Source organism: Macaca nemestrina, chromosome 16 (genome assembly GCF_043159975.1).
Source record: "Macaca nemestrina isolate mMacNem1 chromosome 16, mMacNem.hap1, whole genome shotgun sequence".
NCBI lineage: Eukaryota > Metazoa > Chordata > Mammalia > Primates > Cercopithecidae > Macaca > Macaca nemestrina.
Window position 1 is genome coordinate 78,948,484 of NC_092140.1, and position 25,832 is coordinate 78,974,315.

Here is a 25,832-nt window from a genome sequence, read left to right on the forward strand (position 1 = left end):
TGAGATCGCGCCACTGCACTCCAGCCTGGGTGACCCAGCGAGACTCCGTTCTCAAAAAAAAAAAAGAAAAAGAAAAAAAGAAAAAAGAAATAGCCTCAGTCTAGGGGATGCTGGAATGCCCCTCAAACTGGCTATTTTGTTCTGCTCCAGTACATTCTTAAGTTAATGGCAGCCTCTCTGTTCTATTTTCATACCCCTTTTATGTATCTGTTATTATTGAGTCAGCTTTTTACCAAAGATAATTTGAACTAAGGCTGAGAATATTCCTAGCAATGAAGTAAAAAGCAGGCTCTCCTTAATTTTCCTGAATAACGTGTAACAAATACAGTTAGGTTATAAGATGAAATAAAGCAGTTAAGGTCATGCTGTCCGATTCCTCTTTCCTTCACCTGTAACTCTTTCTCAGGAGATTGATTTGGAAAAGAGAGTTCACTGTAGCTGGAGACATTCTTTCACCCCACCCTGCCCTGAGCAGCCCTGTGCTGACAGGATGTGCTTTATTTTATTTTATTTTATTTTATTTTGAGACGGAGTCTCGCTCTGTCGCCCAGGCTGGAGTGCAGTGGTGCAATATCGGCTCACTGCAACCTCCGCCTCGGGTTCACGCCATTCTCCTGCCTCAGCCTCCCGAATAGCTGGGACTACAGGCGCCCGCCACCACGCCCGGATAATTTTTTTTGTATTTTTAGTAGAGATAGTGTTTCACTGTGTTAGCCAAGATGGTCTCGATCTCCTGACCTCGTGATCTGCCCGCCTCGGCCTCCCAGAGTGCTGGGATTACAGGCGTGAGCCACCGGGTCCGGCCTGGATGTGCTTGATTCTACTCTCAGACCTGAGCCTCTTGTTTAAACTCATCCAGTTTCTTTTCCCTCTTTCCTCTGGGGAAATGTTTGATATTTGAAGCTTCATGTATAAAACTCAAGAACCCACTTTATGGTTTTGTGTAGTATTAGATGGTATGTATTGTAACTGAATCACAAATTTAATTCACACTGCAACTCAGATGTGCAAAGAAAACGAGTTTCTTTCTTTCTTTTCTTTTCTTTTTTTTTTTTTAATATGGAGTCTGATTTTCTCCCAAATCTCTTTGTCACTAGTTGGGATATGGGTCTGTGTAAAATGAATCAAATGTTCATTGTGGTTCAGCTTGGTCCCATTAAATCATGTTCACTCTGTTCTGGTTTAAAGGGCTGTCTTTTCAATCATCTTTTTCTCCTTGTGCCCCTTTAACTTTTTTTTTGAGACAGGGTCTCACTCTGTCACCCAGACTGGAGTGCATTGGCGCGATCTCAGCTCACTGCAACCTCTGCCTCCCAGGTTCAAGTGATTCTCCTGCCTCAGCCTCCTGAGTAGCTAGGATTACAGGCACCTGCCACCCTGCCTGGCTAATTTTTGTAATTTTTGTGGAGACGGAGTTTCACCATGTTGGCCAGGCTGGTCTCAAACTCTTGACCTCAGGTGATCTGCCTGCCTTGGCCTCCCAAAGTGTTAGGATTACAGGCGTGAGCCACTGCTCCCAGCCTACTTAAGATGTTCCTGATATAGCTGGGTGCAGTGGCTCACACCTGTAGTACTAGCTACTAGGGGATGCTGAGTGGGAAGATCACGTGAGCCCAGGAGTTCGAGACTACAGTGAGCTATGATGGTGGCACTGCACTCCAGCCTGGGTGACAGAGCAAGACCATCTCTAAAAAAAAGAACCCAGATGTAGGAGGTTGAAAAGTCCTGGCATCCATGTAGACTCAGTATGGTGTTCCTGGATGAGGCAGACCAGAGATGGGAAGAGTCCAAATAGAGCAACAAAGAGTGCTGAAGAGGTCCTTCTCTTTATGGCTACCTGATCATACTCTGTTACCAAATTTGCTTTGGTATAGGAGACTCTTTGGGATGACCTCATTTCAGAGGAGGACTCAAATGGGAAGCATGACAAGGCTGGGGCAGAAGAGGAGAATCCCCTCCTGCCTTTTTTTTTTTTTTTTGTAATGGGGTCTCATTATGTCACCCAGGCTGGAGTGCAGTGGCATGATCACTGCTCACTGTAGCGTTGACCTCCTGGGCTCAAGTGAGCCCCCCGATCTCAGTCTCTGGAGTAGTTGGGACCACAGGTGTGCACCACCATGACTGGCTAAATTATTTATAGAAATGAGGTCTTGCTGGCCGGGCGCGGTGGCTCAAGCCTGTAATCCCAGCACTTTGGGAGGCCGAGACGGGCGGATCACGAGGTCAGGAGATCGAGACTATCCTGGCTAACACGGTGAAACCCCGTCTCGGCCGGGCGCGGTGGCTCAAGCCTGTAATCCCAGCACTTTGGGAGGCCGAGGCGGGTGGATCACGAGGTCAGGAGATCGAGACTATCCTGGCTAACATGGTGAAACCCCGTCTCTACTAAAAATACAAAAAAAAAAAAACTAGCCGGGCGTGGTGGCGGGCGCCTGTAGTCTCAGCTACTTGGGAGGCTGAGGCGGGAGAATGGCGTGAACCCGGGAGGCGGAGCTTGCAGTGAGCCGCGATCACGCCACTGCACTCCAGCCTGGGAGACACAGGGAGACTCCGTCTCAAAAAAAAAAAAAAAAAAAAAAAAAAAAAAAGAAATGAGGTCTTGCTAAGTGGCCCAACCAGTTTGGTCTTGAACATCTAGGCTCAAGCAGTCCTCGCACCTCAGCCTCCCAAAGTGTTGGGATTACAGGCATGAACCACTGTGCCCAGCAACTTTTTTTGTTTTGATTGAAATTATTGTTTCACGCGTCCGTGTGAAGAGATCACCAAACAGGCTTTGTGTGAGCAGCATGGCTGTTTATTTCACCTGGGTGCAGGCCGGTTGAGTCCGAAAAAGGAGTCAGCAAGGGTGATGGGATTATCATGAGTTCTTACAGGTTTTGGGATAGGTGGTGGAGTTAACAACACTGTTTTGGGGGCAGGGGGTGGATCTCACAAAGTACATTCTCAAGGGTGGGGAGAATTACAAAGAAACTTCTTAAGGGTGGGGGAGATTATACAGAACGTTGATCAGTTAGGGTGGGGTAGAAACAAATCACAATGGTGGAATGTCATCAGTTAAGCTATTTTCACTTCTGTGGCTCTTCAGTTGCTTCAGGCCATCTAGATATATATGTGCAGGTTACTGGGGATATGATGGTTTAGCTTGGGCTCAGAGGCCTGACAATTATGATGTGATTTTTCTAACTTATTCTGTTAATATAATGCATTACACATATTTTCAAATATTAAAACAAACTTACATCTCTGGAATAAATCCCACTTGGTCATATTGTACAATTCTTTTTATATATTTCTGAATTAAATTTGCTAATATTTTGCTATGGATTTTTCCAACAATATTCATGAGAAATGTTGGATTTTTTCTCTTTTTGTAAGGTCTTTTCCTGGTTTTGGTACTGGGGTAATTCTAACTTCATACAATACATCGGGAACTGTTCCTTCCTCTTCTATCTTCTGGAAGAGGTTGTATGGAATTGGTGTTAATTCTTGTGTAAACATTTGATAGAATTCATTAGTGAAAGTTTTTGTGCCTGGAGATCTCGGGTATTTTTTTTTTTTTTTTGAGTTTAAAAATTACAATTACAATTCTCTCTAGTTAGAGGACTATTTAAATTATCCTTTTCATATTAGGTTATTTGTAGTAATTTGTGCCTTCTGAGGAATTTGCTCATTTTGTCAAAGTTGTCAAATTTATGTTGTGTGGTATTATTTATGGCATTCCTTTTTGGTGTCTGAAGGGTAATTATATTCCCTGGTATGTTCCTCACGTTGGTAATTTATGTCTTCTCTTTTTTTTTTTTCTTTGCAGTCTTGCTGGAGGTTTGTTAAATTTATTCATCTTTTCAAAAACTAGATCCTTGGTTGGGTGTGGTCGCCCACACCTGTCATCCCAGCACTTTGGGAGGCTGAGGCAGGAGGATCGCTTGAACCCACGAGTTGGAGACCAGCCTGGGCAACATGGAGAGATTCTGTCCCTAAAAAAATAAAAATAAAAAAATCAACCAAGCCTAGTGGCACACACCTGTGGTCCCAAACTACTTGACAGGCTGAGGTGGGAGGATCCCTTGAGCATGGGAGGTTGAGGCTGCATTGAGCCGTTATCACCTCACTGCACTACATCCTGGGTGACAGACCAAGACCCTGTCAATCAGTCAATCAATCAATCAATAGCTTCCCAGGTGACTCCAGCCTGCTGCCAGCTTTGGTAACTAGTGGCCGACTGTCAGGCCTCTGAGCCCAAGCCTGCACGTGTACATCCAGAAGGCCTGAAGCAAGTGAAGAATCACAAAAGAAGTGAAATTGGCCTGTTCCTGCCTTAACTGATGACATCCCACCATTGTGACTTGTTACTGCCCCACCTTAACCGAGCGATTAACCTTGTGAAATTCCTTCTCCTGGCTCAGAACCTCCCCCACTGAGCACCTTGTGACCCCCGCCCCTGCCCGGAAGAGAAAAACACCGTTTGACTATAATTTTCCACTACCCACCCAAATCCTATAAAACAGCCCCACCCCTATCTCCCTTCGCTGACTCTCTTTTCAGACTCAGCCCGCCTGCACCCAGGTGAAATAAACAGCCTTGTTGCTCACACAAAGCCTGTTTGGTGGTCTCTTCATAGGGACGGCCGTGACACCGACCATCTTCTTCTTGAGCATCACAAGTGGTTTTATTCATTGCTGTAGCCCAAGGACTCAACGCTGTTTAGCACGAAGCAGACACTGGGTAACCATTTCTTGAATGAAACCCATTTTACAGATGAGGCAACTGAGGCTCAGAGAAGTTAAGTTCACACAAGTGGCAGCGCTGGTCACCTTTCCATTGCAATTCACCTGGAAGTGTTCAGGTTGCTTTCTGACTGCAGTGCAGATATTGGGGCTGCAGTGCCCAGTTCCAAAGTTCAAAGTTTGCTCTACGCCGGCCAGGGAGCTGGTCTAGCAGCTGCAGTGTTAACCCGAGGCCCCGCCCGCAACGGGTGGGGCGAGGCGGGGCGTTGGTGAGCTCTGCAGAGAGGCTGCGCCTTGGGCCGCCTAGCGCCTGTGCGCCTGCGCGGGGCGCCGAGGGGACGGGGTCCGACTCAGAAATGGCGGCCTCCGTGTTCTACGGCCGGTTGTTGGCCGTCGCTACCCTTCGGAACCACAGGCCTCCGACAGCCCTGGGGGCCGCTGCTCAGGTAATGCCTTCCAGCCCACTCTCATCTCGAGGGTCGGCAGGAGAAAGGGTGAGGTGTGAGGGGTCTCGTGGCCCGACTTGGGGTCACTTCGCCGGCAGTGACATTTTTTGGGTCCCCTGCAAGGCCCTCGGGCTACTTGCCCGGGAGTGCTGCTCGCCAAGACTACGAGCGAGCCCAAGTTTGCGCCGCGCTGCCCCAGCCCTTAGTCCGCGAGGAGCCCGGACGGCCCGGCCGTGGCTGCTCCTGCAGTTTCTGAGGGGTGGGCGGGAGCAGGTGGGCTCTGAGTGGAGGTGAGAGGGTCAGGACAGTCGGCTGCCATTCCCGCGTCTGGCGCGGTGGGCTGAGACTTGAGCGGCCCCTCTTTGGACAGGGGGGAATGCCCTTCAAATGTACTTTTGTGTTTCTTGGGAGCTGTCATAGGTGGGAATGTCAGAGGACCAGCGGTGTTTGCTGACTTGCCTTCTCTGGGGCAAAGTAGGGAAGTCTCCCCTCTCCTCCCAGTAGTTGTATGCTGTTCTACTTGTTAATAGCAGTAATAAGATTATGTTTTCTACCTAACCAGTTGGAGAGGTAAGAAAACAATCTTCTTTTGTATAGCCTTATTTCTGGATAGGCTATAGCATAGTAGTTACTAGCTTTGTTTTGAATATTTGATGTGTGCCAGGTAATGTGCTAAGCGCTTTATATGTAGTCTCTCAGGTTTTTCAGCAACTGTGAGGAAGTCATTCAATACCTGCATCATTGTTGAACATACTATGGTTAAGAGAACAAGTAATTTGGACTAGGTCATATAGGAGGTAAAATCAGAGCTGAGATTTTTTTTTTTTTTTTTTTTTTTTGAGATGGAGTCTTGCTGTGTCACCCAGGCTGGAGTGCAATGGCCAGATCTCGGCTCACTGCAAGCTCCGCCTCCCGGGTTCACGCCATTCTCCTGCCTCAGCCTCCCGAGTAGCTGGGACTACAGGCACCCGCCACCTCGTCCGGCTAGTTTTTTTGTATTTTTTAGTAGAGACGGGGTTTCACCGTGTTAGCCAGGATGGTCTCGATCTCCTGACCTCGTGATCCGCCCGTTTTGGCCTCCCAAAGTGCTGGGATTACAGGCTTGAGCCACCGCGCCCGGCCAGAGCTGAGATTTAATCCCAGAGCTGTCTGGTTCTAAAGCCCGTGTACTTGAGTCGGCTCGACAACTTTGAAAACAAACATCTTTCTTCCAACTTTTACAACAAAAACTTGTGGAAGGGCATTATTGGTGTCCTAAGTCAATTCCAGAGTTTTAGTTTTTTTTTTTCTGAAGTAACTCTTAATACATGTCATAGTATGCATTGATTTGGGGCCCTCCTGCCGCTACCTTTTTTTTTCTTCATTTTTGTTAAAGTTCCGCCGGGCGCGGTGGCTTACACCTGTAATCCCAGCACTTTGGGAGGCCGAGGTTGGCGGATCACGAGGTCAGGAGATCGAGAACATCCTGGCTAACACGGTGAAAACCCGTCTCTACTAAAAATACAAAAAAATTAGCCAGGCGTGGTGGTGGGCGCCTGAGGTCCCAGCTACTCGGGAGGCTGAGGCCGGAGAATGGCTTGAACCCCAGAGGTGGAGCTTGCAGTGAGCCGAGATCGCGCCACTGCACTCCAACCTGGTCGACAGAGCTAGACTCTGCCTCAGACAAATAAACAAAAAGTTGTTCATACTTTCAGCCTAGGGGTAGTGAGTTCTGTGAGTTTGCTTCCCAAAAGAAGGAGTGACTTTTTGGCCTTGAACTTCCTTCTTGTGAGTCTTACAAGAGTGCCATTTAGTTTTCAGAAAATGGGGAATTTGGTGACACATACGTTTTCATTCTAATCAAAATCTTTATCATTTTGGAAGTTCATTTAAAAGGCTTCATTTCTCCATATGCAAATATCTAGTACTATTTTCATTATTCCAGTTGCTCTCTTCTACCCTGCTGTTAAGAAATGCAGCTCTAGAGTTTGGAAGGACCTTAGTCTAACCCTTTGCTTTTGTAGATGAGGACATAGAAGTACAGAGTCTTAGGAAGCTTGTTCAAGGTCACACATTTAATTTAGCAATTTGTTTTCAACATTTTTTTTTTTCCTTGAGACGGAGCCTTGCTCTGTCGCCCAGGCTGGAGTGCAGTGGCTCAATCTCGGCTCACTGCAAGCTCTGCCTCCCGGGTTCACGCCATTCTCCTGCCTCAACCTCCCGAGTAGCTGGGACTACAGGCGTCCACCACCGCGCACGGCTACTTTTTTTTTTTTTTTTTGAGGTAGAGTCTCGCTCTGTCGCCCAGGCTGGAGTGCAGTGGCCGGATCTCAGCTCACTGCAAGCTCCGCCTCCCGGGTCCATGCCATTGTCCTGCCTCAGCCTCCCGAGTAGCTGGGACTACAGGCGCCTGCCACCTCGCCCGGCTAATTTTTTGTATGTTTTAGTAGAGACGGGGTTTCACCGTGTTAGTCAGGATGGTCTCGATCTCCTGACCTTGTGATCCGCCCGCCTCGGCCTCCCAAAGTGCTGGGATTACAAGCTTGAGCCACCGCGCCCGGCCTGTTTTCAACGTTTTTTTAAGTTCTGTGACCCTCCTCCAATTTCTTGATATCTTTAGCCTAGTGTATCTTCGTTGAAAATTATACGTATTTCAGCATATGTCTTTGAGAATAAGGACATTCTTCCAAATAACCACAATATAATGATCATACTTAGGAATTCAATATTGCTGTAACATGAATATATATAGTTTAGATTCGGATTTTTCTAGTCGTCCCCAAAGTGTTCTTTATAGACATTAGATTTTTAAAAATTTAAACTTGGAATCAGACCTTATGACATTTTCTCTGATCCAACTAACCAATTAGGTGCCACCTAGTGATTTCCATGCTAGTGACCTATGTATTGCAGTTGTTTATTTACATGCCTGTGAACTCTGTGGCTGGGACCCTGGTGTCTTTATTCTTTTAGTGTCTGTAGTCCACTGTCTAATACACAGTCATCAAAAAAATATTTGAGTGTGCCGGGTGTAGTGGCTGACACCTGTAATCCCAGCACTTGGGAGGCTGAGGCGGGTGGATCACGAGGTCAGGAGATCGAGACCATCCTGGCTACCATGGTGAAACCCCATCTCTACTAAAAATGAAAAAAAATCGGCCGGGCGCGGTGGCTCAAGCCTGTAATCCCAGCACTTTGGGAGGCCGAGACGGGCGGATCACAAGGTCAGGAGATCGAGACCAGCCTGGCTAATACGGTGAAACCCCGTCTCTACTAAAAAATACAAAAAACTAGCCGGGTGAGGTGGCGGGCGCCTGTAGTCCCAGCTACTGGGAGGCTGAGGTAGGAGAATGGCGTAGACCCGGGAGGCGGAGTTTGCAGTGAGCTGAGATGCGGCCACTGCACTCCAGCCTGGGCGACAGAGCGAGACTCCGTCTCAAAAAAAAAAAAAAAAAAAAAAAAATCAGCCGGGTGTGGTGGCACGTGCCTGGGGTCCCAGCTACTCGGGAGGGTGAGACAGGAGAATCGCTTGAACCCAGGACATGGAGGTTGCAGTGAGCCAAGATTGCACCACTGCGCTCCAGCTTAGGCGACAGAGTGAGACTCGGTCTCGGAAAAAAAAAAAATTTGAGTGTATGACTATTTTTGCCAGGCTTATGCTGGTTACTCCCCTACGCACTTATTTTTATTATTATTTTGAGGTATAATTTATGTACAGTAAGATGTACAGCTAAGTAGATAGCTAGATTAATTTTTATGTATGTATTCACCTGTGTAACCATCATCCACATCAAGATATACAATGTTTCCAGCCCTCAGAAGGCTCTCATGTCTTCTCTCTTATCAATACTCCCTGACAGAAGGTAGCAACTAATTCTGACTTCTGTCATCATAGGCTAATTTTGACTGGTTTTGAACTCTGTAAAAATAAATCATGTAAGTATATATTCTTGTTTCTGGCTTCTTTCCCTCTACATTATGTTTGTGAGATTAATCCATTGATATGTGAGCCATAGCACTTTTTTTCTTTTTATTTTTCTGTAGTATACTATTATGTACATATACCATAGTTTATCCATTCTCTTGTTGATGGGCAATCAGCTAATTTCTGTTTTCTGTCTGTTATAAATAAGCCTGCTCTGGACATTTTTATATGTGCCTTTTGATAGATGTAAGGACTAATTTCTTTTTCTTTTTCTTTTTTTTTGAGATGGAGTTTCGCTCTGTCACTGTCACCCAGACTGGAGTGCAGTGGCACAATTTCGGCTCACTGCAAGCTCTGCCTCACGCCATTCTCCTGCCTCAGCCTCCCGTGTAGCTGGGACTACAGGCGCCCGCCAGCACGCCTGGCTAATCTTTTTGTATTTTTAGTAGAGACGGGGTTTCACTGTGTTAGCCAGGATGGTTTCCATCTCCTGACCTCATGATCCGCCCGCCTTGGCCTCCCAAAGTCCTGAGATTACAGGCGTGAACCACTGCACCCGGCCAAGGACTAATTTCTATTGATCTATACCCAGGAATGGGATTTCTGAGTCAGAAGGTAGAGGCATGCTAAACAGTAGTTTGAGAGGTTGCTGGCTTTTTTCTTTTTTCTTTTCTCTTTTCTTTCTTTCTTTCTTTTTTTTTTTTTTAACTTATTTGTTTATTTTTTTAGGCAGGGTCTTGCTCTGTTGACCAAGCTGGAGGACAATGGTGAAATCACAGCTCACTGCAGTCTCAAACTCCTGAGCTGAAGCCATCCTCCTGCCTCAGTCTCAGGAGTAGCTGGGATTATATGTGCAAGCTACTGTGCCCAGCTTGGTTGCTGGCTTTTAATATTGAAGTGACACTAAATCAGGGAATTGAGCTACCTAAGTCAAATGTTACCAAGGATTTTAGCTTGCTAAATGAATCAGAAATAAATTGCTATTATATATGATTGATTTGTAAGACTAGTAGTTTTCATAACTGTAGGGTTCTTAAGAATCAACTGAGTGACTTGTTATGAATGCAGATTTCCTTGGGCCCAGTCCAGAGATTCTAATTTTGCAGCTGAGAATGGATCTCAGGAATCAGCAGTTTACAAACAACCCAGTTCATTTTGAGGCAAAAGCTCATGAACCTGCTTTAAGAAACAGATTGTTTATTTGACCTCTTTAAATTTAATTCTTATGACATTGTGTGTTTCATATGAACCATGTTTCAGTATACCTCATTCTGTATTGAGATTATGGAAATGTGTGGATAACACTTAAATGCGTGATTCCATTGACCAGTCATAGGGTACAGGCTGCCAGTGGGAAGGAGGTTTGACTTTGGGCAAGTAGTCTCCAGTGAGAGGACTTGGCTGAGAGCTATCAGCAACCAGCACTCCCAGCAGCGGCAGCTGGGGCTATGAATGCCTTGGTCCTGAATGGGGAGTGCCGGGGGGATATGGGCAGCATACTGCAATATCCACTACAGATGAAGCCATGGTTTTGAGTATCGAGTGTATGAAAGAGTAATGGTACCAAATTATTTTATTTTTACATATCTAGTGTCAGGTGATTTGTTAGGTGCTGGAGGAATTAGTAGAGAGAAGAAAATTGGGAAGGGGTTTTGGTTTGGTGGAAAAGATGAGATTGGTTTTAGATCTGCTGAATATGGCATTGAGGTAGAACTGCCCTGTAGATCATTGGAGATATGGTAGTAAAGCTGAAATCTAAAATAAAGAAGAGAGATGATAAGGAAATAATTAAAACGACAGTGGTAACAGTGATATTTAGTTGATAGGCTAGCTTTTAGTTTTATGCTGTAATTCAGGTACTCTGAATATTGTATTTTGATAAAACATTTCTGTTATAGTTATGAAGAACCAAGTAGTTAACAAGACTTAACTGCCAAATCACTGTCATATATAAATATGTCCCCAATCTTTCTAGGTTCTGGGAAGTTCTGGATTGTTTAATAACCATGGACTCCAAGTACAGCAGCAACAGCAAAGGAATCTCTCACTACATGAATACATGAGTATGGAATTATTACAAGAAGCTGGTGTCTCCATTCCCAAAGGATGTGTGGCAAAGTCACCAGATGAAGCTTATGCAGTTGCCAAAAAATTAGGTACTAAATTAAGAAAAACTTTTGCCACCTTGACATGAGAGCTCTGAGAAGATTTCAAGTTTAGTTTTGGTTTGATAACAACTTTTAACTTTTTTTTTTAAGTACATTTTCTTTGCTTAAAATAGAAGGTGGAACTTTATGATTATTGAAATTCTAAAATAATTATTGTTATTATTATGCACTCCCATAGTGCCAGTGACGTGGGAGTCCCTTACATTGGCATTAGGAAGCTGAAGTCCTGTTTTTAGTTGGAATATAATTATGGGGAATGGAATTCTACTACTACTACTCTAACTACTCTGGAGCTTAAAGGATGGCAGTTGTGATGATTCTTTGGGGAAATGGTGAAGGAAAATCTTAGCTGTTAATGTGCTTATAAGGAGAGGTCCAGTGCTTCCCCTTCCATTTTCTGTCATGAAAAATATGGAACCAAAGGGGAACAAAAAGTAGAGTGCTAGAATGTAAACTCCATGAGAACAGAGTTTCTTTTTCTTTTCTTTCGTTTTTTTTTTGAGATGGAGTTTCATTCTTATCACCCAGGTTGGAGTGCAATAGTGCAATCCTGGCTCACTGCAACCTCCGTTTCCCAGGTTCAAGGGATTTTCCTGCCTCAGCCTCCCAAGTACCTGGTATTACAGGCACCCACCACCATACCCGGCTAATTGTTTTATATTTTTAGTAGAGATAGGGTTTCACTATGTTGCCCAGGCTGGTCTCAAACTCCTGACCTCGTGATCCGCCCACCTCGGCCTCCCAAAGTGCTGGGATTACAGGTATGAGCCACCATGCCCAGCCCGAGTTTCTTTTTCTTATTTGTTCACTGATACATCCCAAAATCTTAGAAGAATGCCTTACACTTAGGTAATCAATAAATACTAAATTAATAAATATTAAATGAATTTAATAGTTGCCCATGTTTATTAGCAGATTCCTTTATTGATAACAGAAGCCTTAATAGCTTTTGTTAATTTCAATTTCTTAAAAAAATTTTGATTTCAGAAAATAAGCTTACATTTTTAAAGATTTAACATGAAAACATGAGCTGATGTACTAGCTATGCACTGCATTTTCTTTTTTTTTTTTTTTTTTTTTTTTTTGAGACGGAGTCTCACGCTGTTGCCCAGGCTGGAGTGCAGTGGCGCGATCTCGGCTCACTGCAAGCTCCGCCTCCCGGGTTCCCGCCATTCTCCTGCCTCAGCCTCCTGAGTAGCTGGGACTACAGGCGCCCGCCACCGCGCCCGGCTAATTTTTTGTATTTTAGTAGGGTTTCACTGTGGTCTCGATCTCCTGACCTTGTGATCCGCCCGCCTCGGCCTCCCAAAGTGCTGGGATTACAGGCGTGAGCCACCGCGCCCGGCCTGCATTTTCTTTTTAGCAGTATTTTAAATCCCACCAATTTTATGTAGATTAGCATAAGTCATCTCTCTTCTATGTACATTTAATTAATATGACTTTAATATGATTTGTTGAATACTTTAATGTTTTTTAAGAAATATAAGGAACATTTTCAAAGTGTTTGAAATTTTAAAAGTATTCATCTTGGGTAGTACTTATTTGTCTCTAGACTGGATTTTTCTTTCAAAATTAAAGATACATACAAGTTAAGAAAACTGTCAAATAAGCTGTGTTTTTGAATGAGATGACCGTGATTTCCTTGACTTGGAAGCATGATTTTTCATTTATAGTTTGCTAGTTATTATTGTTGTTAATCAGAAAAAATTATTTTAAATCAGATTACAAGCAAACTTTTTATTAAGCAAAAGCTTTGTATAAGTTCATACTAATTGTGGTGAAATTTTTGTTAATTAATGGTGACCTATAGTTGGAACTTCTGCATAATGTTAATAGGACCTGATTTATATATAATTACGTCAGTAAAAACGGTTTTCCCCTTGTTTCCAGATTTCAAAATTCCAGAAAAAACACTTTTTTTAGAGATAGGGTCACTATATTGCCCAGGGTAGTCTGAAACTTCTGGGCTCAAGTGATCCTCCCACCTAGGCCTCTAAGTAGCTGGAACTACAGGCACATGCCACTGTGCCTGTCTATTTTTTGATTGTTATAATTGGTTTCTTTAACTAGTTTTCCACATATTTTCCCATTTAGTCAAATTCTATTGTTTTGTCAGAAAAAATAATTTGCATAGAAACTTTTTCATAAAATGAATAGGATTTATTCAGATGCCAATCTGTTTTGATTATGCCTTATAAAAACTTTTAATGATTTTTAGGTACAGAAGAAAGAAATAATATGTGCAGGATAAACTGTAACTATGAGTATTTCTGGCAAATTCTCTGGGACTAGAACTCACAAGTAGTAAGAAGCAGGTAGGCAGCTCTGATTTTGAGCCCGTTGGAACAGATACCTTGTTCATTTAGAAAGTGTTTTTTGTCAAATAATATTGCAAATGATGATTATAGTGTGGGAGTGAGACTAATAATTAACAAGGAAATTTAAATCTAGAGGAGCAGAAATGCTACTTTGTAAAAGATAAATTTAGAAACTTTGGCGAAAACATGGAGGACAATTTTGTGTTTTTGGTGAGTCATTGATAACAAAAGATAACGATTATGGGATCTAGTTGCACAAGGTGTAGAATGAGGGACCTTAGAAGTACACCTGGTTTTGTTCATCTAGATAGCAATTCCCAGTACTGATTCCCAATACTTCAGGGTGATTTTTGCTTTTTAAGTTTCTGCGAAATTCACAAAATGCTAATTCTCATTTCATAAAAACTCTTAACTCAGCGCTTTGCTCAACAAGTGATATAATAGAGTATAAATGCTTTACAGGTGTGCCAAAGTATTGTCTCTCCCCAGTCCTGTGGTGGCAGGAGAAGTTGAGTTAGCATGGGGTTTGGGGCCACTGAGCCTCTTTACCCAGTATTTCCTACCATGTCCATCATTTTCTGTTTGTGTGATGATGTGAAAAAAGTTGAGAGACATTATCCTGGAGGTAAGTTTTACCTGTTGTGAATAATTGAGGTTAGGAATGGAGGAATGGTTAGAAAGAAATCTAATTCTAATATTTTAAAAGACTATATGAGTCCCCAAAATGAAGGTTGGTGAGCTTGAAGATCATGAACTTTCTGTAATAGATTATCAAAGGGATGGTTGTTAGCACAGATAAATGTAGTAGATATAATTTGGGGTCAGTTTTGAGAGCAAATTATCTCTAACAGTTCATAATTCAAGAAAATATGATTTTAGTAAGGATTTGGCAGAATTTCTGTTGTTGTTTTGTTTCTGAGATGGTGTCTTGTTCTGTCACCCAGGCTGGAGTGCAGTGGTGCGATCATGGCTCATTGCAGCTTCGACCTCCTGGGCTCAAGCGACTTCTCCCGTCTCAGCCTGCTGAGTGGCTGGGACTATAGGTGTGCTCTACCATGCCTGGCTAAGTGTTGTATTTTTTCTTGAGATGGGGTTTCACCATATTGCCCAGGCTGGTCTCAAACTCCTAGGCTCAAGCAGCCCACCCACTCTTGGCTTCCCAAAGTGCTGGGACTACAGACATGAGCCACTGCGCCTGGGCACAGATTTGGCAGAATTTTTAGAATTTCCCCATTGACTATAGAAAGATAGTTTGGCTTCTAGTATATTTAAGACAGAATCCCTATCTGGTTGAATAGATACATGTAAAGGATGCTGATTAATGAATGTCAGTCTGGAGGGAGATTTCTAATGGCATATAATAGGACTTTACCTTCTTTTTTTCTTCTAAATATTTATTAGTTAGATGCCTGTATACAAGGAATGCTTAAAATGTTTGTGAGTGACTAAAGGTAGGTGGGATAGTGATTGTGTTTTAGAGAGACAGTCTTGGGATCCAAAAAATATCTTGTCTGACTAGAACAAAGTGCCAAATGTAGTAAGACTGCAGGCTGTTTGAGGGCAGGAGAGGTCTCACTCACTGTTGTATCTACAGTAGTAGCACAGTGTCTGGTATGTAGATGAACCTGTTGAGTGAATTAATGGAATTGAATAAAATGTTTGTTTCAACCAGTTGTCCTCAGACTTCTCTTCTTATCCTTCTTCCCTTCTTGATAGTTGATGAGACTGTATTTTATGAATTTTTTTTTTTTTTTGCTTTTGTTGTGAAGGGCTTTTTTTTTTTTTTTTAAAGGAACTTTTGAAGAATCATCTTTTGCCCTTAAAGACTTTATATTCCTAAAGAAAGGAAATTGACACTTTGTGGGGAAGAGAAGAACATTCTGTCTTGCAAAATGTTTTTGAAAAAATAGAGCTTCATTACTCTTACTTAATAGGTCAGTGTGTTAAGTTAGTGTGTTAAGTTCCCAGTTTAATGAATAGGAATGATTGAATTTAGCTCAGTAAAGTACAGTGTTAACTATGTTTTTTACATTACATTTGCATTGTTTGCATTGTAGTTATCTTCTTTGGATATAAACAAGTATTTCTTTGGATATAAACAAATACTTAAAGTGCTGGAAAACCAGGACTTGACAGGTAAACAGAAACAGGTGGAATAAATAGTGGCTGCTCCTTTCCATTTGGATATAAACTCTCTAATTTGCCACAGTTCAGAGACTACCTGTAGTATTCTCCATAAGAACGTAATTGTTTGTTTCAAAGAAATTTCTAAGTTGTTTCTATTCATTACCTAATACTAGTTGTGATACCTTGTGAATGGTAGAGACAGGCTCATTGAAAAGAGTCTGTCTTATCTAAACAAGGTACTTTTTCTAATCAGCTCTAGTTGTAGTACTGTACATCCAGTTTTTCCAGTTCTGAGTTTTCGTAAGAGCAGTGAAAAATCCAGATTTATAAGAATTCTGTTCATATTTTTAAATGTTCCTTTTTTTCAACATTCAGCAAAATATTATGTGCTAGGAACTCTCCCAGACGCTTATTAACATCTATGAATAAAATAAAGATTCTGCCCTCCTGGTCCTCTTTTCTAGTGGGGAAGCAAAACAACAAATGATATATGTAAGAAAATTACTTATGTACGAAGGTGATGAATTCTGTGGCGGAAAGAAGTGGAGTAGGTAAGGGGGATTGGTCACAGGTGGGCAGGTTAGTAGGGTAAGCTTCATGGGCAACATGAGATTTAAAGAGAAACTTGAAGGATCGGTGGCTTTTCTTTCCCAAATGGACACCTAGTGAAGAGTATTCTAGGCAGAGGGTGCATTAGAGCCAAGTCCTGAAGGCAGGAACATGCCCAGGAATAGTGAGGAACTATAGCGCAGTTGGAACTGAGTGAGCAACAGGGAGGGCCTAAGAGATAAAAAGGGTAGAGAGTATTATAGGGTGTAGAGGGTATTATAGGGTCTTCTAGGCCATTGTAAGGACTTTCTCATATATATACTCTGAGTGAGATTGGCATTCAGTGCAAGGTTTTAAGTAAAGGAGTGGTGTGCCTGCTTTGGCTGCTGCCTTGAGAATATTCTGTGGGGGACAAAGGTCATATAGGTAAGAGATAGTGGTGGTTGGGATCAGAGTCTAAATTGCAGGTGATGAGGAATGGTGAAGATTCTGGATTAATTTGAAGATAAAACCAGTATGATTTCCTGGCTGAATGGAAGTGGGGTTTGTGAAAGACAAGTTTTTAAAACACTCTCTTGACTGACTATGCACAGGGTCATGATCTGGTTTAAATAGCACGCATTTCTGATGAAGGCTTACATCAGTAATTTTCTAAATGGTCTTTTAAAATAATTGTTAATGTGTAAACTTTAGGTTATTTTTGTTTGGTTTCAAACTCCATTTCCTACCTCATTTACTTGGTTGGTTCATTCTGCTTGATAAGTGCGTCGTGGAGTGACATCCTAGTTGTAGACGACCCTACTTCAGTCTGTTCAAATCCATGTCTATGGAATAGTTGTTATATCCCAGAGACTGCCTTGTGCTTGGGATAAAATGAATACAATGAGACCTTTAGCCCTGATCTCAAAGGTTAATTTTTTTGCCATAATGTATCGTTGGTACCACACTGCCAGTATGGGCAAAATGCTATGAGAGGCAAAATGAGGAGGCTCTGAAATTCTGCCTGTCTGGTAGACAGAGGATGCCTTTGTAAGAGGTATTACTCTTATTTTTTAACTGATACATAATATTTTCGGGGTACATGTGATATTTTGTTACATGCATAGAGTGTGTAATGATCAAGTCAGGGCATTTAGGATACCCATCACCCAGAGCGTTTACTCTTTTGAGACAGTCTTGCTCTGTCCTCCAGGAGGGAGTGCAATGGCGCAATCCTGGCCCATTGAGTGCAATGGCGCAATCCTGGCCCATTGCAACCTCTGCTTCCCGGGTTCAAGCGATTCTTGTGCCTCAGCCTCCCAGGTAGCTGGGATTACAGATGTGCACCACCATGCCCGGCTAATTTTTGTATTTTTAATAGAGACGAGATTTCGCCATGTTGGCTGGTCTGATCTTGAACTCCTGGCCTCATGTGATCCGCCTGCTTCAGCCTCTCAAGAGTGCTGGGATTATAGGAGTGAGCCACTGCTCCTGGCCCATTTACTCTTGATCATGAATGATGAGTACTATCTAGGCTAAACAGCTAGTTTGCTGGTTTTCCACAGCAAATTAGAAAGGAGAGGAAAAGGGATAAATAGTAATCAGTCTACCTGTTGAAGAAGAAAAATTCAGTCCATTTATTTAAAAATATGCATAAGCTTTGCAAGCATAGCATTCTGAAATCTTTTGATACAGATACTTTAATAACTCCTGATAGTACTACTCATGCAGTACTGCTCAATAATGTATTTTAATAGAACTTTCGCTTAGTGGGACAGTATAAATCAGTGTCAATACTGGTAATGGTAATATCCCCCAAGTCATGACATATTTCTGCTATAGCATATGCAACTCAAATATTCTCAGGACAGCAAGTTTACATGTGATTAGAGAGGGAGGGAAGTGTTAGGAAGACATGAAATTCAATTTTATACTTTTAATACTTTCCAAAGTTCTAGATGACATTTTCCAAAGTGTCAAGGAATGGTTAAATTATTTTCGGTTTACTTTAAGAAATGGTTTAATGTAAGTGACTAATTTTGAAAATTGTGGATCTTTTAGACAGTGATTATTTTAGTGTTCTAATCTAGAAAGTCTACATAGGCCAGGCGCGGTGGCTCACGCCTGTAATCCCAGCACTTTCGGAGGCCGAGATGGGCGGATCACAGGGTCAGGAGATCGAGACCATCCTGGGTAACACAGTGAAACCCCGTCTCTACTAAAAGTACAAAAAATTAGCTGGGTGTGGTGGTGGGCGCCTGTAGTCCCAGCTACTCGGGAGGCTGAGGCATGAGAATGGCATGAACCTGGGAGGCGGAACTTGCAGTGAGCCGAGATCCCACCACTGCACTCCAGCCTGGGCGATAGAGTGAGACTCCGTCTCAAAAAAAAAAGAAAATCTACATAAACAAAATGCCTCATTTTTGGACATTGTGAATAAATTAGACTTGATTTAATACCACCTGTCAATATGTATGTTAAATAACAAAATACTATGTCTGGCATGCTGCTCCATGCTTCACATTTAATAGGAGTGTTTTTCTTCTAGGTTCAAAAGATGTTGTGATAAAGGCGCAGGTCTTAGCTGGTGGTAGAGGAAAAGGAACGTTTGAAAGTGGCCTCAAAGGAGGAGTGAAGATAGTTTTCTCGTAAGTCATATTTTTTAAGGATAAATCATCCTTGTTAAAGATTGATTAAAGATTGCTTATTGAATTGATAAAAATACTGAAATTTAAATATTAGATAAAATTTTGGCTATTATGTGGATTTGCTTTTTCTCAACTGGAGGAAAGAAAAATTTGAGTTATTTTTCTTCTTTTAGTCCAGAAGAAGCAAAAGCTGTTTCTTCACAAATGATTGGGAAAAAATTGTTTACCAAGCAAACGGGAGAAAAGGGCAGAATATGCAATCAAGTATTGGTCTGTGAGCGGAAATATCCCAGGAGAGAATACTACTTTGCAATAACAATGGAAAGGTCATTTCAAGTGAGTAATTGCAGACATGATACATAGATGATAAATTTATGACATTCAATTTCAAAAGTTGATTATTGTTTTTATTTATGTGGGAAAGATTTTAAAAGTACAAACTGTAATCTGTGTGTCGTAAGCATGATATGTCATTTAAAAAACAGCTTTGTTATGCCATAAAATTTGATATATAATATCATGATTTTAAAATCATAGGAAAAATTCTGTTGTAATAAACTTCATGGGATTCTCAAATTGTTAATTCACTAACAGCAGCTTAAATCATCTCTGGATCATCTCCAGATTGAGAAAATAATATCTAGCATACTAAAATATTCTAATGAAAGAGAAAGTCGCTGAACCCACTAGAAGAGTGTGTATCCATTGCATCATCTTCTGTTTTCTCAACTTCTTTTTTTTTTTTTTTTTTTAATAGTTTGGGGGATTTGTTTCACTATATGATTCAATATTTGGTAATTTGAGGGATGACATTAAGTAGCAAACAATATGATTTTAAGGAGTATTACATTAGCACAGCTCTCCTCTCTTTATTGGAACCTAAAATGTTGAAGCTTCTGGTGAAGAGAAAATCCCTTTATAGACCTGGTGTTTGGAGAGAGCATTGATAATCATTTTATACTAGAATTATCTGTTTTTTGAGGGTATTAGTTACGTTTTACAAGCTGAATCTGTGTGTTAACTAGCTTTTTTTTTTTGAGAGGGAGTCTCGCACTCTCACCCGGGCTGGCTTGCAGTGGTGCCATCTCGGCTTACTGCAAGCTCCACCTCCTGGGTTCACGCCATTCTCCTGCCTCAGCCTCTCGAGTAGCTGGGACTCCAAGTGCCTGCCACCACACCCGGCTAATTTTTTGTATTTTTAGTAGAGACGGGGTTTCACTGTGTTAGCCAGGATGGTCTCGATCTCCTGTCCTTGTGATCCGCCTGCCTCGGCCTCCCAAAGTGCTGGGATTACAGGAGTGAGCCACTGTGCCCAGCCAGAATTAGCTTGTTTTTTTGAAGCAACTGAGTATATATTTGAAAGCTCCAGTAAGGATTTGATGTAGAACATTAATTGTGTAGAATTTAGAGTAATAAAAATTTTAAGGGTCATGAAAATAATTTTCTTATGTAGAATAGCTTTTTAAAAAATAACAGCTTTCTATATTGTGATTTTTCTTACTTGCAATTAAATCTTCTATTAATGTTTGAGTGATACGTCTTTTGCAACTTTTAATTTTTATAAGGTATATAAAATCTTAAGATAATAACACTAGATGGTAGTAAAAATCCACTCAGAATATAAAATTAAGAAGCACTGTTTTATTCTCAAGTGATATTCTATGTGGTAGAATTTAGTTTGTAAGTTATTTTAAAAATCCCATGACAGTAACCTCATATATTACCCAAAATTTACATAAATCATATTTTTACACATTGACTTATTTTTACTACATTTTATTTTTCTTTTCGTTGACATTATATATTAGCATCTGTCATTTTGTTAGTTATGTTTTTACTTTTTGTTATAGTAGCCAGAAACAAGGTATAAATACCTGGATTAATTGAGATAGGAGTTCTCTATCCATAGTAATTCATCTTTTTTTTTTTTTTTTTTTTTTTGTGAGACGGAGTCTCGCTCTGCCGCCCAGGCTGGAGTGCAGTGGCCGGATCTCAGCTCACTGCAAGCTCCGCCTCCCGGGTTCACGCCATTCTCCTGCCTCAGCCTCCGGAGTAGCTGGGACTACAGGCGCCCGCCACCGCGCCCGGCTAGTTTTTTGTATTTTTTAGTAGAGACGGGGTTTCACCGTGTTAGCCAGGATGGTCTCGATCTCCTGACCTCGTGATCCGCCCATCTCGGCCTCCCAAAGTGCTGGGATTACAGGCTTGAGCCACCGCGCCCGGCCAGTAATTCATCTTTATTGTAGTAAAGGTAGCATAATGAATATGTATCCTTAAAGATATGTTAAGGCATTTGGGAAAAGGATCAAATTTGAGTTCATCTTAAGAACTTGAATTTTCTGACAACTATTTAAGTCTTGTTGAGGATAAAATGTTTTTATTTTAATACATGGTTAATAATACATGGTTATAATAATTCAGGTTAAAAATCTATAGTACTAGTAAAACTGACCGAAGACATTATAACATTCTTTGATATTATCACATTAGACCAATGTAGAGTTGGTTGGTGTTACTTTTTGGGGTATAGCCATTTTTTGGGGAATCCCTGTGGACAGATTTCTGTTGAACAACAAAAATTAGTCAGCTATTTAAACTACAAAGAGCACTTGTGATTGAGTTAATGTCCCATGCATGGGAATTAACTAGTCATTAGAAATTGCTTTTGTTAAAATGGGGAACAGACTTCCTATTTAATAAATAGTGCTGGGAGAACAGGCTAGCCATGCAGAAAATTGAAACTGAACCCCTTCCTTACACCAAATACAAAAGTTAACTCAAGATGGATTAAAGACTTAAATGTAAAACTCAACTGTAAAAACTCTAGACGGAAATCTAGGTAATACCATTCAGGACATAGGCACGGGCAAAGATTTCATGATAAAAACGCCAAAAGCAATTGCAACAAAAGCAATAATTGACAAATGAGATCTAATTAAGCTAAAGAGCTTCTGCACGGCAAAGGATACTGTCATCATAGTGAACAGACAACCTGCAGAATGGGAGTAAATTTTTGCAATCTATCCTTCCGACAAAGGTTTAATATCCAAAGTTTATAAGAAACTTAAATTTTCAGGAAAAAAGCAGCCCCAATAAAAAGGGGGCAAAGCACATGAACAGATACTTCTGAGAAAAAGACACAGGCTGGGTGTGGTGGCTCATGCCTGTAATCCCATTACTTTGGGAGGCGGAGATGGATGAATTACCTGAGGTCAGGAGTTCGAGACCAGCATGGCCAACATGGTGAAACCCTGTCTCTACTGAAAATAAAAAAATCAGTTGGGCATGGTGGTGGGTGCCTGTAATCCCAGCTACTCGGGAGGCTGAGGCAGGAGAATGGCTTGAACCTGGGAGGTGGAGGTTGCAGTGAGCTGAGATTGTGCCACTGCACTCCAGTCTGGGTGACAGAGCAAGACTCTGTTTCAAAAAAAATGGCCACATATGGCCAACATACATGTGATTAAAAAGCTTATCACTGATCATTAGAGAAAAGCAAATCAAAACCACAATGAGACACCATCTCATGCCACTCAGGTGGCTGTTATTAAAAAGTCAAAAAACAACAGATGCTGGTGAGGTTTTGCAGAAAAAGGAATGTCTGTCTTTACAGTGTTGACAGGAGTGTAAATTAGTTCAACCATTGTGGACGACAGTGTGGCAATTCCTCAAAGACCTAGAGGCAGAAATACTGTTTGACCCAGCAATCCCACTACTGGGTATATGCCCAAAAGAATATGTATCATTCTATTACAAAGATACATGCATCAGTATGTTCACTGCAGCACTATTCACAATAGCAAAGACATGGAGTCAACCTAAACATCCATCAATGATAGATTGGATACAGAAAATATGGTACATACACACCATGGAATACTCTGCAGCCGTAAAACAGGAATGAGATTATGTCCTTTGCAGGGATAGGGATGGAGTTGGAAGTCATTATCCTCAGCAAACTAATGCAGGAGCAAAAAACCAAACACCGTGTGTTTTCACTTATAAGTGGAAACTGAATGATGAGAACACATGGACACAAGGTGGGGATCAACACACACTGGGGCCTGATGGGTGGGGGGAGGGAGAGCATCAGAAAGAATAGCTAGTGGATGTTGGGCTTAATACCTGGGTAATGGGATGATCTGTACAGCACACCACCATGGCACATGTTTACCTTGTAACAAACCTACACATCCTGCACATGTACCCCTGAACTTAAAAGTTGAAGAAGAAAAAAAAAAAAGAATAAGCAAAGCAAAACTAAAAACAGAAAACTTACTTTTATGACTGACTTGTTTTTAGGAGATGTGTCATATGTTCTATTGGTCTTTAGTACCTTTCACATCCTGATTCCAGGGGGTATCTTCCATGGGGTTGGCATGCCAGAAAATCAATTAAAGTACCTACTCTCTGTGTGATACCTTTGTTAAGTTAGATTTCTTAACATTTGCCTAGTGCCTTTTGGGTACTTTGGGCTGAGTCAAGTCTATTTAATAAATCACATTTACTACTTTATTTTTCTGGTAAAACAACTGCAGTCTGCTGCAAATGAGTGGGACATTTTCCTGTGTCAATTTTTGACTTTACCTGAAATAGTTATAAAATGTGCTGAAGAATTCTAGTTTTATTTTGTATGTTTTTTTTTAAATACACATCTTTATTTTTTATTTTTATTTTTATTTTTTTTGCTCTGTCCCCCAGGCTGGAGTGCAGTGGCGCCATATTGGCTCACTGCAACCTCCGCCTCCCAGGTTCAAGTGATTCCCCTGCCTCAGCCTCCCGAGTAGCTGGGATTACAGGCGCCTGCCACGACGCCCGGCTACAGATCTTTACATATGGCTGCTTTGTCATTTAAGCCTTTTACATTTAAGCTTATTTTAAGGCAAATTTTTAAAAATACCAACAAGAAAAGAATTTAGGTTAAGCAAGTGGGAATTAGCATTATTAACATATTTGAAATTTCAGCTACTTGCTTGAAATGAAATTGTTTTGAAAGTTTATTACTAAGATTTAAAAGTGAAGCCAAGTCGTTTGAACGTGAACTAGCTATTTATTCTGCAGTGATGACCAAATGTGGAACTACATTGTTTAACCTGTTTACCCATGCAAGTTGGCTCCTTTCTAACTGGTTGTAGAATTAAGACAAATAGAGACTCCACTTTCTTCTGTGTATTATTATTTCCTTTTTTTTTTTTTTTTTTTTTTTTTTTAGTTTTTTTTCTAACTTATAACCAATTGTTGAAGACTTTATTTTTACTTACTGAGAATGTAATATTAACTTTTCTCCTCAACTAGTGTTGCCTTCTCTATGGCTTTTCATTTCTTTTACCAGTTGATATAAAAAGAGAAAGTAAAACTAAAATGAGGAAAAGAGGCCGGGCGCGGTGGCACTCGCCTGTATTCCCAGCACTTTGGGAGGCCAAGGCGGGCGGATCACAAGGTCAGGAGATTGAGACCATCCTGGCTAACAGGGTGAAACCCTGTCTCTACTAAAAATACAAAAAATTAGCTGGGCGTGGCGGCAGGCGCCTGTAGACCCAGCTACTTGGGAGGCGGAGGCAGGAGAATGACGTGAACCCGGTAGGCGGAGCTTGCAGTGAACCGATAGCCACTGCACTCCAGCCTGACCGGCAGAGCCAGACTCTGGTCTGTACCTCTCCTGTTGAATAAAATTATATTTTGTTGGTCTGTACCTCTCCTGTTGAATAAAATTATATTTTATGGTTATCTATAGACTTAATTTGTCTATATTCTATTTCAGTGGCATGACTAATACTGAACTGACTCTTCTTCAATCAGAATTTTTTCCTGCTCTTTAGATCTTTGTAAAAGCTTGTAATTATGAACTGCCTTGCTAGCGAGAAAACGAAGAATACCCTTTCATTTGAAATTTATAGAGGGACTGAAAATTAGACCGTAATTTCAAACATTTCTCTTTACTTAGACTTGCTAATGTTGTCTTCTTTAGCCTCAGAAGGCTCAGTGAATTCTTTTATTTATTTATTTTTTTATATTGAAAGGAGTTCTAATACCGAGTGCTCAGAGTTTAGCCAAACTTCAGAGGTTAAGGGCATAGTCCTGCGCGTGATTGCCCTTACTTTAGACACCAGCCTCAATTTTAGTGGTCTCCCGCTTACCCTCATTTCTGACTAGCTAGCTACAAATTTGAGGGTTAATTCCCTAGAACAACTCACAGAGCTCAGGAAAATGTTAAACTTAGGATTACAGTTTTAGTATAGCCAAAGGATATACAAATCATAACCAGCCAAATGAAAAGACACATAGGACAAGGTCTGGGAGAGTTCCCAAACATGAAGTTTCCACTATTCTCAGGAATGTTTTGTCTTGCTAGCATCTTAATGTGTGACAGTATGCAGAATATTGCCAACCCAAAGCTCCCCAAGCTTTTGATGTTCAGAGTTTTTTTTTTTTGATTGTCAAAAATATAACAAAAAATTTACCTTACCCATTTTGAGTATGCAGTATAATAGTGCATACTAAGAAGGAAAGGAAAGAAAGGGAAGGGGAGGGGAAGGGGAGGGAAAAGAGAGAGAGAGGAAGGAAGGAGAATGTTAATTTCTCTTTTGGTAAAAGGAACAGAGTAAAACATGTTTTGTGCAACATCTCCAGAAGAGATCTCCAAATCTTTTTTTTTTCTTTAATTTTTCCAGAACTTTTTTGTCTTGCAAAATTAAAACTATTCATTGAACAATTCCCTTTTCCCTGTCTGCCTTCCCTCCAGCCCCTGGTAATCACCATTCTGTTTTGTGTTTGTAAAAGTTTGAGTATTTTAGATATCTGAAGTAGTTGTCTTTTTGTGACTGGTTTTATCTCAGCATAATGTCCTCAAGGTTTATTCAGGATATAGTGTATGACAAGGTTTCCTTATTTATGGCTGAGTACTATTCCATTTTATATATATACTGCATTTTCTTTATCCATTCATCTTTTGATGGACATTAAGATTGCTTT

The 25,832-nt window shown here is 41.3% G+C and overlaps 1 protein-coding gene across 2 annotated transcripts in view; it reads left to right on the top strand.

Annotated features, from left to right (window-relative positions):
• The first annotated feature begins 5,018 nt into the window (after nt 1-5,018).
• The window catches only part of LOC105490684 (succinate-CoA ligase ADP-forming subunit beta), a 66,567-nt gene continuing 45,753 nt past the window's right edge, over nt 5,019-25,832 (top strand). For both annotated transcript variants that reach the window (XM_011756554.3, XM_071081335.1), the window contains exons 1-4: nt 5,019-5,170; nt 11,050-11,230; nt 18,764-18,863; nt 19,037-19,199. In XM_011756554.3, the coding sequence (XP_011754856.2) occupies nt 5,081-5,170; nt 11,050-11,230; nt 18,764-18,863; nt 19,037-19,199 (534 nt within the window). In that variant the 5' untranslated portion in view covers nt 5,019-5,080. The remainder of the gene's footprint in view (nt 5,171-11,049; nt 11,231-18,763; nt 18,864-19,036; nt 19,200-25,832) is intronic.